General features: G+C 33.4%; 1 protein-coding gene across 2 annotated transcripts; it reads left to right on the forward strand.

Annotated features, from left to right (window-relative positions):
- Positions 1-3,412: 3,412 nt before the first annotated feature.
- Positions 3,413-10,846, forward strand: LOC145595575 (pto-interacting protein 1-like). Of its 2 annotated transcripts, none has more exons than XM_081652000.1 (9): positions 3,413-3,567; positions 3,905-3,978; positions 6,519-6,623; positions 7,133-7,380; positions 7,480-7,606; positions 8,079-8,352; positions 9,994-10,126; positions 10,216-10,302; positions 10,445-10,846. In XM_081652000.1, exons 3-9 carry the CDS (start codon positions 6,539-6,541, stop codon positions 10,577-10,579), a joined length of 1,089 nt encoding a protein of 362 aa, XP_081508126.1. In that variant the 5' UTR covers positions 3,413-3,567; positions 3,905-3,978; positions 6,519-6,538; the 3' UTR covers positions 10,580-10,846. The 2 variants fall into 2 exon arrangements, with proteins under 2 accessions (XP_081508126.1, XP_081508117.1); XM_081651991.1 differs by having other exon boundaries at positions 3,414-3,564; positions 3,892-3,978.
- The last annotated feature ends 2,869 nt before the right edge of the window (positions 10,847-13,715 follow it).

A 13,715-nucleotide genomic window follows, 5' to 3' on the forward strand; every position in this document is an offset into this window, starting at 1 on the left:
ATATTTGGGTCAAACTTTGAAAACTTTGACCATAAATTCCCGTTAATCAAAGATTATATATTCATGTGATCTGAGATCTTGTTTAATTCATTACGTAGTCGTACATTTTATTAATATTAAGCTTTTTTTATATATAATTTTTGCTCTTATGTATACGGCGATATAGACGTAATAAAACATGTCAGGATGATCGTGAAAAGTCAAATGGGAAAAACATTTGGGGATAGAGGGAGTACAAATTATATTGTTGATTAGACTTCAATATGATATGAATTTACGTTAATTTTATTGCAAAACGATTAATTTGAGGATAATTTTAACAATTTTTATAGTAACTTTGATTCTTGTAATAATAAAGTTTGATTTGTAATGCGTTTGATTGTATATTAATGTGTAATTTCTAATGCATATATGATACGAAGGCTAATATGATTAATTTAAAATATTGTAAGTGTCTTTAATTGGTAAAATTTAAATTGAAAAAATAGTAACTTTTGTAGAAAATAAGGGTAACTTAAACACACAAACTATTGGGTGCTGTCCGCACCTAATATGTTTCGTGCATCAGTGAAGGAAATGACGATGACAATGACAATGATGATGATGATGACGACAACAATGGTGGATGAAGACAACAATAATAGTGGATGACGAAGACGATGACAATGATGATCTGAACATGGCGGCAACAATGGTGGATTTGCGATTGAAACCCTAGATGTGAAGTAGCGGCTGGTACGGTGGGCATCGATGCCGGTGGCGGTTAGAAAGGTGTGTTGATTTGTGATTGAAAACCCTAGATTTGAAGCAGCGGCTGATACAATGGAGTTCGCTCTTGGTTTGCGTGGTTGGGCACTTCGTCTGGCTGCATGCGCGACTGGCATTGACTACGACTATGTAGGGTGATCATAGCAGGTCTGGTGTTTAGGGGAGGGGTGGTGGCTGGACGATACAAGCGATGCACGTCCTAGCTAACGCCCGGCCTGCTGGCTGCATGGCTAAGCAACGGAGGTGCTGTTGTTGGTTGGGCATTTGGGGGAACAACTGGTAGTTTGTGCGGTGGTTGTTGTTGCGTTGGGTTGGTGTTGAAGGAGTTATGTCTTCGTCGTGTGCAATTACTAGATATATAAATGGATCAAATTATGGAGATAATTAAGTTCGTACATTTGGGTCGTCGTTTTGCCATAGCTAGAGGTACTAATGATCTTTGGACTAGTAAAATAGCCCAAAGCCCAATTGGACGGATCCTATAAGGTCACACAAAGGGGCTAGATCGAGCATTAGAGGACGAGGCCCATAATGGGCCTCATCACTCTAGGTGGCCGGCCATATGGAGGACTAGAAGATGTTTTGGGCTTCGTACCTTTGTCTAATTATAATGAGATTATAAATAGACTAGGTTCCTAGGTTTGCAAGTAACACAATTATCTGATCTATTGATCAAACCCTAATTAGCAAACACGAAACCCAACCCCTCTCAAAGTCCTCTCTCTCACGGTTCTCTCCTCCTCCTCGGCGCCGGTACGGTGGTGTCGCGTGGTGGTGGTTCGTGCGGTGGTCGGTTGTCCCTAAAGGCGATGATCGCGGTTTTTCTCAATCACTCGACCAATCTAGTATTGGTGGCCTGGACGACTCGTTCGAATCTCGTGGACTAAGTAGAAGAGCAACGATTGGGGCTCTATTCTCTCTCTGATTTTCCTGTCAAATAGCTTCGTGGAATTCATGCATCAAAGGTATGATTATGTGTCTTGTGTGTTATGCATGTGATTTTGGGATTGGTACTTGATTGAATATGATTCATATTATTTCCGCTGCGTAGTACCTATAAACTCCTACAGGTGTAGGTGTTGGTGTTGGTGTTGGTGAATTGAATTGGGGAAATAAGGGAGATGTGCTTACATGAGTGGTAAGAAGAAAATGAAGTAAAAATGAGTGGTGAGTGGCGGTGAAAAGTAAGAAACTGATGACGCATATCATGAAAATTCTAATGTAGTCTTATGACTGAGATTATTTGTTTTTTGATTTATTTATAATTAGCTAGTAATTTTAATTACAAAATCCTACACACACACACATATTACAAATTATTAAAAAAAAAATAATTTGTGGAAGAAAAAATATATTTAAAATAAATAAAAAATATATTTTTTTAATAATATTACTAATTAAAAATAAATAAATAAACAAATAATCTTAGCCGTCCATTTTTTTAAAATTGTGATAGTCAAAAGTCATAACACTACATTAGAATCATCTCTCACATCAGCCATTAAAATGAACATATCAGCCAATAATTGATGTCTGATAGATATCAGTCAATTTAGGGACATTGGGATATATTAGACATCAATCAACACAAGGAACATATCAGTCAACAAAAGAATTGTAACAGCTAACAAACGGAACATATTATCAAACAAAAGATACATATCAACCAGCATACGAAACATATCAGCCAACAAAAGTATGAAATCAGCAAACAAAAGCAACATGTATGCCAACAAAAGAAACACATCAACCAACATAATGAAACATATAAGCCAACAATTAAAATATACATAATATCCAACAAAATAAAAATATCATCTAACCAAAGAAATATATCAGCCAATTAATGTCCTTATAACATGTCTTATAACAACCAACAAAAGGAAAATATCAAAAATGAAAAGAAAAAAAAAACCATATCAGCCAACAAAAAGAATATATTAGCCAACACAAAAACATATCAGCAAACAAATGAAACATATCACTTAATAAGTAAAATAAAAAAACGTCCATTCGCCACGTAGACTCTTCTAAATTACACCACATCACTTCACTAACAATTAATGACATCATGTCACTTCACAAACACTTGATGACGCCACGTCACGTACCCAACATACCACATCATCACCAAATATAAAAAATATAAAGATAAGAGGATTCGAGCCCCAAACCATTTTCAACAAAATTGACTATTTCGCCATGTAAGCTAATTATCAAAAAAGATATATGTGTAAACCACAAACACTTGATGACGTATAAAGATAAGAAGATTCGAACCCCATACCACTTTCAACAAAATTGACTATATAGCCATCTAAGACTCTAAGCTATATATATATATATATATATATAAACTACAAGGTTTAATTATTTTAAAAAAAACACATATTCATTCAAAGAAAATTAAATCATTTATTGCAATGTACATATGATCAGTTAGTTTCATGTAATAATCCGGGACATCACCTGACCCAAAAATTAGTTTGCGATGTACTCCGTAGCATTTACTACGTAATTTATATCGTTACTCCGTATTCATTAACACAATGTGCAGGCGTGGACCAAGTCAATCTTATTTAATTCCCAATAAATGACTTTTGTTTTATTTATAGCAGCGTTGACCATATATAAACAATTCCCAACGACCTTTCATCACATTTTTCCTACCAACATTCTCTCACACCATCCCCTCTAAAACCGCCCTCTCAGCCTCTTTCTCCGGCCACCTCCGCCGGCGACAGACGGCGGTGATCACGGCGGCGCTTCCTTTTTCCTCTTCATCATTTCCATTTTCCGGTGATTTTCCTTCCTAATTTTCGAAATTAGGGCTCATTTGATTGAATTATGTTGTCATTTTTTAATTTATTAATTGTTCTGCCACACATGCTGATTAATTACAAAATTCCTGCGAAATAATTGTTCTTCTTGATTATTAGTCTAATTAATCTTAAGCTATCAATTAATTATTTAATCAACGAATATGCGAAGATATCTGGACAAAATAATAGTCATAGTCTATCCTTTTACCCAGTTTTTGACGATTAAATTATTATATATTTTGGTATGTTTTTTTTATAATCTAACATCTGTTTTTATTGTCTTATTCAATTTTATCTTTTGCCGGCTGCTGAAGAAGTTTTTGTGTTCTTCGTCTAAAATAATTGGCTGATTTTTCAACTGTAAATTCGGGTTCACTTTTGTTTGAAGGTTTGTTTTAATTTATGGTTATGATTAATTTTGATTATTGTTATTGTTATGGTTATAATTTGATAATGTTTATATTAAATTTGGTATGCATGATACTTTTTTTTTTTTTTTTTTTTTTGGGTATTTGTTTGAATTGGGAAAACTATGAAATTGTTCATAATAAGGGATTGTTAGGTAGGATTGTTTTGTCATAAAAAAAAAGAAAGAAAAGAATTAAGGGATTGTTTGATATTTGTTGATATTCTCTCTGTGGATTGCATACTGTTGCATTGCTTTACATACCATGTCAAATGCTAAGGTTAAGGTTTTGGTGGGTGGTTAACAATTCACGTTGTTTGGAGATGAAATATAGACTAAGAAATTGTTTTGCAATTATGGCGTCCCGTGCTGAAAGGCTGGGAATTGACATTTGTAATCACGTTTTTGGAAATCGGTTTCCCCATATGTAGGGATGCTGAATGGGTGAGACACAGGGAATGAAAGGAGAGGGAGACTGTAGTAGTAGTAGGATGATCACGGGATTGATTTTTTGAAATTTCGGAATTTTTTTTAATCTGAGGAAGTAATAGCAATGTGGCCTTTGTCTTTGATAGCATTAAGCTCTAAGAATTTTATGGACTCAAGTGTGACAGTTTTGACGAAAGAGAAAATTTAGGGATTAATGTTGTTGTTTGAATGTTGTTCCTGTTTAGAATTTTTGTTATGCTTTATGGGAAGCTACATGACTAACATTGGTAATCGAATTTAGGAGATTGTGGATTAAGGATGTTCTACGATGTGGTAAAGTTTATGAAAATGTCATTGAATGAAAGGTGCCATATCTAAAAGACTGTGATGTGAACTGTAGAGAAATCTAAGGAGTTTTGGCTTTTAATTTAGCACTTGTTGTCTTGATGGTAGATACTGAGTAACTGACTACTGCCTAGATCTTGTTTTGGCAAAGCTTCTTAAAGGTTTGACAACTACGAGAACATGTAAAAATTATGAAGCTATCGTTAATTTATAGTGAGGTGTTTGTGGTAGTATACAGAATGAATACCAATTGTAAGATTGGCATGTCAAGAAATAAATACAAGACTATGAGAAAATGTAGTTATTATTGTACGGTTGTACCCAGTAGCTGAGTTTTGCTTGCTATAGTTTTTTCAATTAAGCTTTAATAAAATTGTGGAATCAAGCTACCTTTTGTCCACCAAGGTTTGGAGCAAATTATAGTACTACAAAATTACTTCTATTATGGAATATAGGATATGATGGAATATCAACAGAAGTAACCCTGTCCTGATAGATGTATATGAGATTTTTTTGTTGCACTGAAATTGTATGCTACAGTCATTCTTAGGAAAAATTGTCCAGTGTCAAGAAGCTGTAATCTCTCTCTCTTCTTTTATCCCTTTTGTTTTCTGTAAATGTGAACACGTCTTACATAATGTTTTAATATTTGGTTTACTGACTTTGCCATAATGATTGTTAATTCCATCTTAGGTTTCAGGTGATGCTATCCCTTAGGTTTAAGAAAATAAGTATAGGATTTGTCGTAGAAGAATTTGAAAAATAAAGATGGATGATAGAAATTTTAGGTGGAGACTTAAATATTGATGTAGGCTTTTTATAGGCAAGAGTTTATTTGAACAGATTTTTATTTGACAATGTATACCTTACAAATATTACAGCTATTTCCACTTTATTCTAGTCACTGAAGCTGTTGAGAAGGAAATTATGAAAATATAAAATAAGTTTGGATGTGTGCTTTACTGCTCTCATTGAAATTTGGTAAGTTTCTGTGCTGGTGTCTGATTTGAGGGCTTCATATTTGGCGATATTGGTGTATTTGCTGACTGCTGCCATGATAAAAGTTTTCTTGGGGATAAATGGTCTTAAGTACATAATGGTTGAATGTCTGGTCTCTTAAGTTAACATGCAGAATTGTCAAAGGGATTGATATCTATTGCAAATTTTCACTTATGTCTATGACAAAAGCATTAGTGTAAGGCTGATGAGTGAAGATAGATTCTTCCTTTTTAATATTTCAGTCTTGCCTCTATGGTGCTCCTTGTGAATATTATTGCTTTTAATTTTATATAATTAACTTTTTGGCCAATTTTAGTCTAAGATCCATTGTGTCCCCTATCATCTTAGAAATTGCTTCCAGTGCATAGCAAATTCTGTTTTGTTTTAGAGCATTGTATTATTACAAGATAACACCTCTTTCCTTTGTTTAATGGGTCATGGCCTCATGGGTGTCTCCATTGAATGCTAAATAGTCTCTCATTTGCCAAACTTCTTGTTTTTGCATGGAAGTATGCTAATATTATAAGCTGCTTGCTTTTGTAATACTGTATTGTATAATATAACATACTTTGTACCTGTTAATTTTTTAGTCTTCAAGTTTCTAGACGCCCTTGTTACATTAGAATTGAGATATGATTGTGGTGAATTGTTGTCTTGTTTCCCTACCATGTGGTCTTTATTCTTCCTCTGTAGCTTTAAAATTAATAAAATTCTATGGAGGTAATATTTATGATGCATAATTTTGGCAGATTAGTGAAAGGGAGAGAACATGAGTTGCTTTGGCTGTTTTGGAGGAGATGCAGCCAATAGACATTCAGACAATGGAGGTGGTTATATTCCCAGAACTCTAGCAGGTATTTTAGTTCATGCTGACTGCTTGTGTTTTGTATAATATGATGCCTTGTATGCATATAGCTGAGAACAACTGAAATAGTATCTCTGTTAAGCTTGTTCAATTTCACCCTCACCTTTTAATTGAATAAAATAAAGGAAACAGTTATTGAGAGTTTTCTCTGTCTTATTGCTATTTTTTCACTCAGTTGAGCTTGCTGGTCTTGAATCTCTCAATTTGCTTTTCTCAACTCACCCTAACCCACAGTTGGCAGTGATTACTTAATATCTTAAATGTATCATAATGAAAAGAACTGTAATGCTAGAATTCTGTGAGCAGTTATACGTTTATACCTTTTTTTTTTTTTTTAATACATGCACATATGTGTGCCTGTCTGTGTATGTTTGAAGTTCTTGATGATAGAAAATCTGATTTATTGTGTTAAGTTTGAGCCTCCAGGCATCTTTGGTTTATTTTCTTCATCGTATGCTGTTTTCTCAGTTTATATGTATTAAATTTAAATTTTTGTAGGGAGAGATGGAAATTATCAGTTAGTTGATAATGCACCTAGCAAGCCACCAGTGAAAGTTCAGCCTATAGCTGTCCCTAAAATTTCAGTGGAAGAACTAAGAGAAGTAACAGAGAACTATGGTTCCAATGCTTTAATAGGGGAGGGCTCATATGGCAGAGTGTACTATGGGGTGCTTAAAAATGGGCGTGCAGCCGCTATAAAAAAACTGGATGCTAGCAAACAACCAGATGACGAATTTTTGGCTCAGGTTTAAAACTCCCAGAAACATATTGAAAATTTGGACCTGCTATAGTGCTATTTTGAACATTATAACACTGGGGTGCTTATTTAACCTTTTTATTTGCAGGTTTCGATGGTTTCAAGGCTAAAACATGAAAATTTTGTTGAATTGCTTGGTTATTGTGTTGATGGTAACCTACGTATTCTTGCATATGAGTTTGCATCAAATGGATCTCTTCATGACATTCTTCACGGTAAGCTGTATTCTGAATTGTCAATATTTTTTTATTTACCATTGTCCCTTTTCTCTTATTACTACTGCCTTATGTCCAGATTGATTGGTTTTTTCTTTATGTAAGAAATTTTTGGCCTTGGACTTTTTACCTTTTGCTGCTTATGAATTATGATTAAGGTGGAAGATAAGTATGATGCTTTCTCATCATTTTGTGTAAGTACTGAGGGCTTCTGATAGATACCAATTGTATACTTACTGCATTTGGTGAATATATGGTGATATGTGGTCCTTTTTTCATTAGTTGATTCAATATCTTAGTACTGCATTGTTTCACTTTGTGAGTTTGAATGCTCAATTGCTCAGTGCATATTGGTGAGTATGTACTCGTAGTTTAGCTAATGAACCTGGAAATGTGTTTTCAGACCTTTTGTTTTTTTAGGAAGTGATAATTTGTTTTCGTCAATATTTACGTACTGCTGTTATAAATCTAGGGAGGAAGGGTGTCAAAGGAGCACAACCTGGGCCTGTTCTGTCGTGGACACAACGTGTTAAAATTGCAGTAGGTGCTGCTAGGGGACTTGAGTTTTTGCATGAGAAAGCTGCTCCCCCCATTTTTCACCGTGATATCAAGTCTAGTAATATACTGCTCTTTGATGATGATGTTGCTAAGATTGGTGATTTTGACCTCTCAAATCAAGCTCCAGATATGGCAGCACGACTTCATTCGACAAGAGTTCTTGGAACTTTTGGTTACCATGCACCTGAGTAAGGACTTCAAACTCCTTTTTTTTCTTCTATGTTGGGGAATTTTATTACCACAGTATGACTATCAAAATGGTCTATTTCATTTAAAATATTATACTAGGGCACACGTATGCGATATGGATTGGAATGGTTACTTCAAAGTATTAGACTAAACCCCTTGACACCCTGTATATGAATGGCCAAGGATGGTTACTATAATCAAAGTATTATAGTGTATGCATGGCCAAGGATAGTTTTGATAGTAGCATATTCTTCTGATAGTTCTGTTAATCGGTTAATCCCCTTGACACCCTGCATTAAACTAACATGGTGTAAAGTGGGATGGTTACTTACATTAGAGTATTAAGCTGATATAGTAATAGTATATGAATGACCGAAGATAGATCTGAACACTGGAATAATTTACTGGTAGTTCCGTACTTCTGTGACTTAATCCCCATGACACCCTGCATTAGATTAACTTGGTGTGGATTGTGATGGTTTCTTAAATTATAGTATAAGTGTATGAATTGCCAAGGATAGTTTTCACACTGGTGTAGTCTTCTGGTAGTTCTGTGACTTTATCACCTTGAATATTTTGTAGAGCTGAAACAATGTTGACAGAAGACCTAGTATTCATAGAGCCTCACAACACACACCACTGGAGGGGTGGTATTATGGGCCTTGACTCCTTAGTCCTCATAACGACATCCCTTTTTCTCCCTTCTTTTTTTATTTGGTTATCTTCTTTTCTTTAATATTTTAGGAGCTACATTATCTGTTTTTTCTTTCAGCAAACAGGGCCCCTTGAAATCTAAATACCCTAATAGTTGTATGGCCTTAGTGTGCAGATATTTTTTATCTGCTTTTATGGCAGTGATGCAGTGTACATCATACGCTTTCTAGAGTCTAGACCTTTATTGACTTTTGACTTAATGTTCTTGGTAAGCCTCTTACTATTGCACCAAAGGTAATATCTGCTTATTCCTTATAAGTAGTGATGATGGTTAATGGTTATTGGTCGCCTGACTTGGTGCTGGTACGTAAGTTAATATTCCAGGATTTTATCTCCACTTCATCACCAAAAAATTTCTGAAGGGAGTATTATTAAACTTATGTTCAACAAGGTCAATCTTTACAGTCATAGAAACATCTGAAGATTCTGAACACTGACGGCTTGATGATTAAGCAAACAGTCTCCTCTTTAGTCATAGAATGGAGTGCCTTCAGATTTTGGGGTTGTTTGGCAATCGGCGGTTGGCTGTTGGCTTGTTTGCTTGGCTTGTTTGACTAGCTGGAAGTATTAGCTGTATGGGTTGGCCTTTTAAGTTATTGTGTTAAGCTGGCTGTTTTCAAAAGTGTTTGGTAAAATTATTAATGATTGTTAGCTGTTTATTAGTGATAAAGTGGGCCAACAAGCCAAAAGCCAATGAAAAAAGCTGCTCTTATTAGCTTTTGGTTTTTGGCGGAAAAGCTAGCTTAAAAGCCAACAAAAAAGCCAACTACCAAACATATTTTTTGGCTGTTTGACAAAACTTAAAAGCCAAAAGCTAGGCAAAAAGCCAATTGCCAAACAACCCCTTATTTAGCTTCCTCTATCTAGTTATAAGATTCACTCTCCAACTATTTTGCCTATAATCTGATCATTGTTCACGTCCTTAGGTATGCAATGACGGGGCAGCTTAATGCCAAGAGTGATGTATACAGTTTTGGCGTTGTCTTGCTTGAGCTTCTCACTGGTCGGAAGCCTGTTGATCATACCTTACCTCGTGGACAGCAAAGTCTGGTGACATGGGTACTTATTATTTTGCTCTGTTCTCTGATTTTTCTAGTATAGATAACTAGGCTTTACTCCTAATTTATGCATAAATTTTATGATGTCAGGCTACACCTAAACTCAGTGAAGACAAAGTCAAGCAGTGTGTTGATCCGAGACTCAATGGAGAGTATCCTGCCAAAGCTGTTGCAAAGGTATACGTCTTTCATACCTGGATTAGGCTTGGCTAACAGTTGGTGGTTGTTGAATGACATGCTTTCTTTCTGTGCATGTTAATTTTTCCTGACAAATGAATTAATCCAAGAATCTATGCTAATACATTGGATCATTATGCAGATGGCTGCAGTTGCTGCATTGTGTGTACAGTATGAATCTGATTTTCGGCCAAACATGAGCATCGTTGTCAAGGCACTCCAACCTTTGTTAAATGCTGCGCGGCATGTTGCCAGCCATGATGTTCCAAGCTCATGAACATTTGATCTCTCCTTCCCTGCCATTTGTCCGTCTCAATATGTGGCTATGGTTTTTGGTAATGCAAAGTATACAGAGACATTAATTTTCTGGACTAAAGAAAAATTATTCTAGCTTGTGCAGTGCTCACTTTTGGTTGATAAGCTGTAATTTTGGTTTGCTCATAGTGTGGCTATTGATTTATTTTGTGGTCTGGATGTTGGTGTCGCATTTTTCCAGCTCATACACTTCGGTTGAATGAAATTATAGCTCTTTATCATTGAAGTATATATATTCTTCGTATGTTATGTTAAACTCCTATGAAGCGAGGACTAATTCATTATTTGTACTTTTTTTTTTATCGCTCAGTACAAGTAGAAAGACTAGGTCATTTTTCTAGCAGCAACTGCCAGGTTGTGAGCCCCTAAATAATCTCCTGTCTAGTGTCTACCTTATTTACGGAGTACCTTTCAAATAACAAGTTTATATGGTAAAATAGCCCTATATTCAGATGATAACCATCAGTCTATCATATAAACTCTGTCCAGATTATTACTTAGCTTTCCTCTCTATGGGAGGTAAGGATTGTAGTACATTTAAGACTTATAATTGTCGAGCAACCTTTTACGCCGATCCAATGGTGGTGTTGCAGCTGTTTCCACTCCATATGATGGTGATGTTATCACCTTTTTACTCTGACACTGCATGAAGAGAAGAAGGTAAGTGCAATAGACATTTCATTTTTCTACCCTTTGCCTTAATGGTGTTACAGCTGATACAGAAAGGGCTTACTACTTGACTTATAGCCATAATCTGCTGCCTAAAATAGCTTTCATTATGTTCGTGTTATATACTAAGGCCCTGTTCTTTAGAGTTGCTCTGCTCTGCTCTGCTGAAATCTGCTCTGCTCTGCTCTGCTGAAATCTGCTCTGCTCTGGGTTAATATCAATTAATAATATCAATAAACCAATAATTAATAATACTTAATAATTAAAGTACATAATAATTAAAGTACATTTTTTAAAATTATAACAATTAAAAATTCACAATACAGATTTTTTATTATTTATTAATAATAATGTCTAACAATTTCTAAATACATATTGATCTTTATAATAACACATAATACATGTTTTTTTTGGGAACAATAATACTACATTATTATAATAATAGTGAAAAATAATGATATAAAAAGGAAGATATTTTACTAATTTGTTACCTTTTTTTATTTAAAGAAAATAAAAAAGTAAATTATAACAATTAAAAATTCACAGTTTGGGTGATCCAAAATTTAATTTCCCTCATCCACCTCCGGGTAAACTCTGATTCTTCAATTACGTATTAAATATATATTTTTATTTATTATGTGTAAAGTACTCTTAAATATATATATTTCAGGAAAATATTATTTGGCGGACTCGGCATATCCAAATACTCTTGGATATATGACGCCATACTTCGGGGGAGTAAGAATACATATGCCCGATTTTAGAATACTGCCACCTAGAGGATTAAAAGAACATTTTAATAAGCTTCATTCATCGCTAAGAATGAAGGTGGAATGTTCATTTGGACAGTTAAAAAAAATGTGGAGGATACTACATAACATGCCACAAGTGTCACAAAAGAGTCAAATGTCAATCATTATAGCCACTTGCACACTACATAATTTTATTCGGATGCATAAGCTTGGCATACCAATCATTCAACATGACGCAAGTATAGGAGTAGCAGATTCAACTATGTATGCACAATGGCGCAAAGTTAGTATGGCCAAAGTGCGACATCGTATAGCACGCCGAATTTGGAGGGCTAATCGCTCGGAAAGCGACAATGAAGGTGATGACAATGAATATCAAGATGGCAGTGAAGATGATGAAAATGAAGATCAAGATGACAATGAAGATGATGAAAATGAAGATCATATGGAAGTAGATGGTTAATTCACCACAATGTTTTAATAATTTGAATATGTAATAATTTGAATATTTTAAACCATTATCGTCTTTTATCTATTCAGTATAAACATATGTTAATGTGGTACACATCTATTTATGTTTTCATTCACCCATCAATTATAATAGTGGTAGTAGTAAAAATAATAATAATAGTGGTAGTAGTAGTAGTAGTAGTAGTAGTAGTAGTAGTAGTAGTAGTAGTAATAATAGTGGTAGTAGTAGTAATAATAGTGGTAGTAGTAGTAGTAGTAGTAGTAATAATAATAATAATAATAATAATAATAATAATAATAATAATAATAATAATAATAATAATAATAATAATAATAATAATAATAATAATAATAATAATAATAATAATAATAATAATAATAATAATAATAATTAAAAAATAATTCTAATACTACTAATAATAATGGTAGTACAATGCAATAATGATAGTAATAGTAGTTAAATTAAATAGTAACAACATTAATAATAATAATAATAATAATAATAATAATAATAATAATAATAATAATAATAATAATAATAATAATTAAAAAATAATTCTAATACTACTAATAATAATGGTAGTACAATGCAATAATGATAGTAATAGTAGTTAAATTAAATAGTAACAACATTAATAATAATAATAATAATAATAATAATAATAATAATAATAATAATAAAATTAAAAAATAATAATAATAAAATAAAATTAAAAAAAATTAATATTAATAATAATAATAATAACAATAATAATAACAATAATAATAATAATAATAATAATAATAATAAAATTAATAATAATAGTTGTATTAATATTAATAAAAATAATGTTAAAATCTGCTCTGCTCTGTTGAAATCTGCTCTGCTCTGCTCTGCTGAAATCTGCTCTGCTTTGCTCTGCTGAAATCTGCTCTGCTCTGCTTGCCCCTGCTCTGCTCTGCCCAGAAGCTCAAAAGAACAGGGCCTAATTGTGTTATGTTTCAAAAAAAAAAAAAAAAAAAAAAAAAAAAAAAAAAACTAATTGTTTTAAAATTTAGAGAAAGGAGGTGGGAAAATATGCACTAAATGTTGGAATACAAGATAATAGTTTATCCGTATCTTTTTAGTTGACACATTAATTTAGTCATGTTTGCCAATGAACAAATTCAACTTGTAATATCTTTAATTACCGATAATCATAAATAATAAAAAGTTGATATTTTGAA

Source organism: Chenopodium album, chromosome 2, assembly GCF_948465745.1.
Source record: "Chenopodium album chromosome 2, dcCheAlbu1.1, whole genome shotgun sequence".
Classification (NCBI taxonomy): domain Eukaryota; kingdom Viridiplantae; phylum Streptophyta; class Magnoliopsida; order Caryophyllales; family Amaranthaceae; genus Chenopodium; species Chenopodium album.

Coding starts and splice junctions, on each gene's coding strand:
- LOC145595575 (XM_081652000.1), top strand. CDS start 6,539: ATGAGTTGCTTTGGCTGTTTTGGAGGAGATGCAGCCAATAGACATTCA. Junction 6,624..7,132: donor TATTCCCAGAACTCTAGCAG/GTATTTTAGTTC, acceptor AAATTTTTGTAG/GGAGAGATGGAAATTATCAG. Junction 10,303..10,444: donor CTGCCAAAGCTGTTGCAAAG/GTATACGTCTTT, acceptor ATCATTATGCAG/ATGGCTGCAGTTGCTGCATT.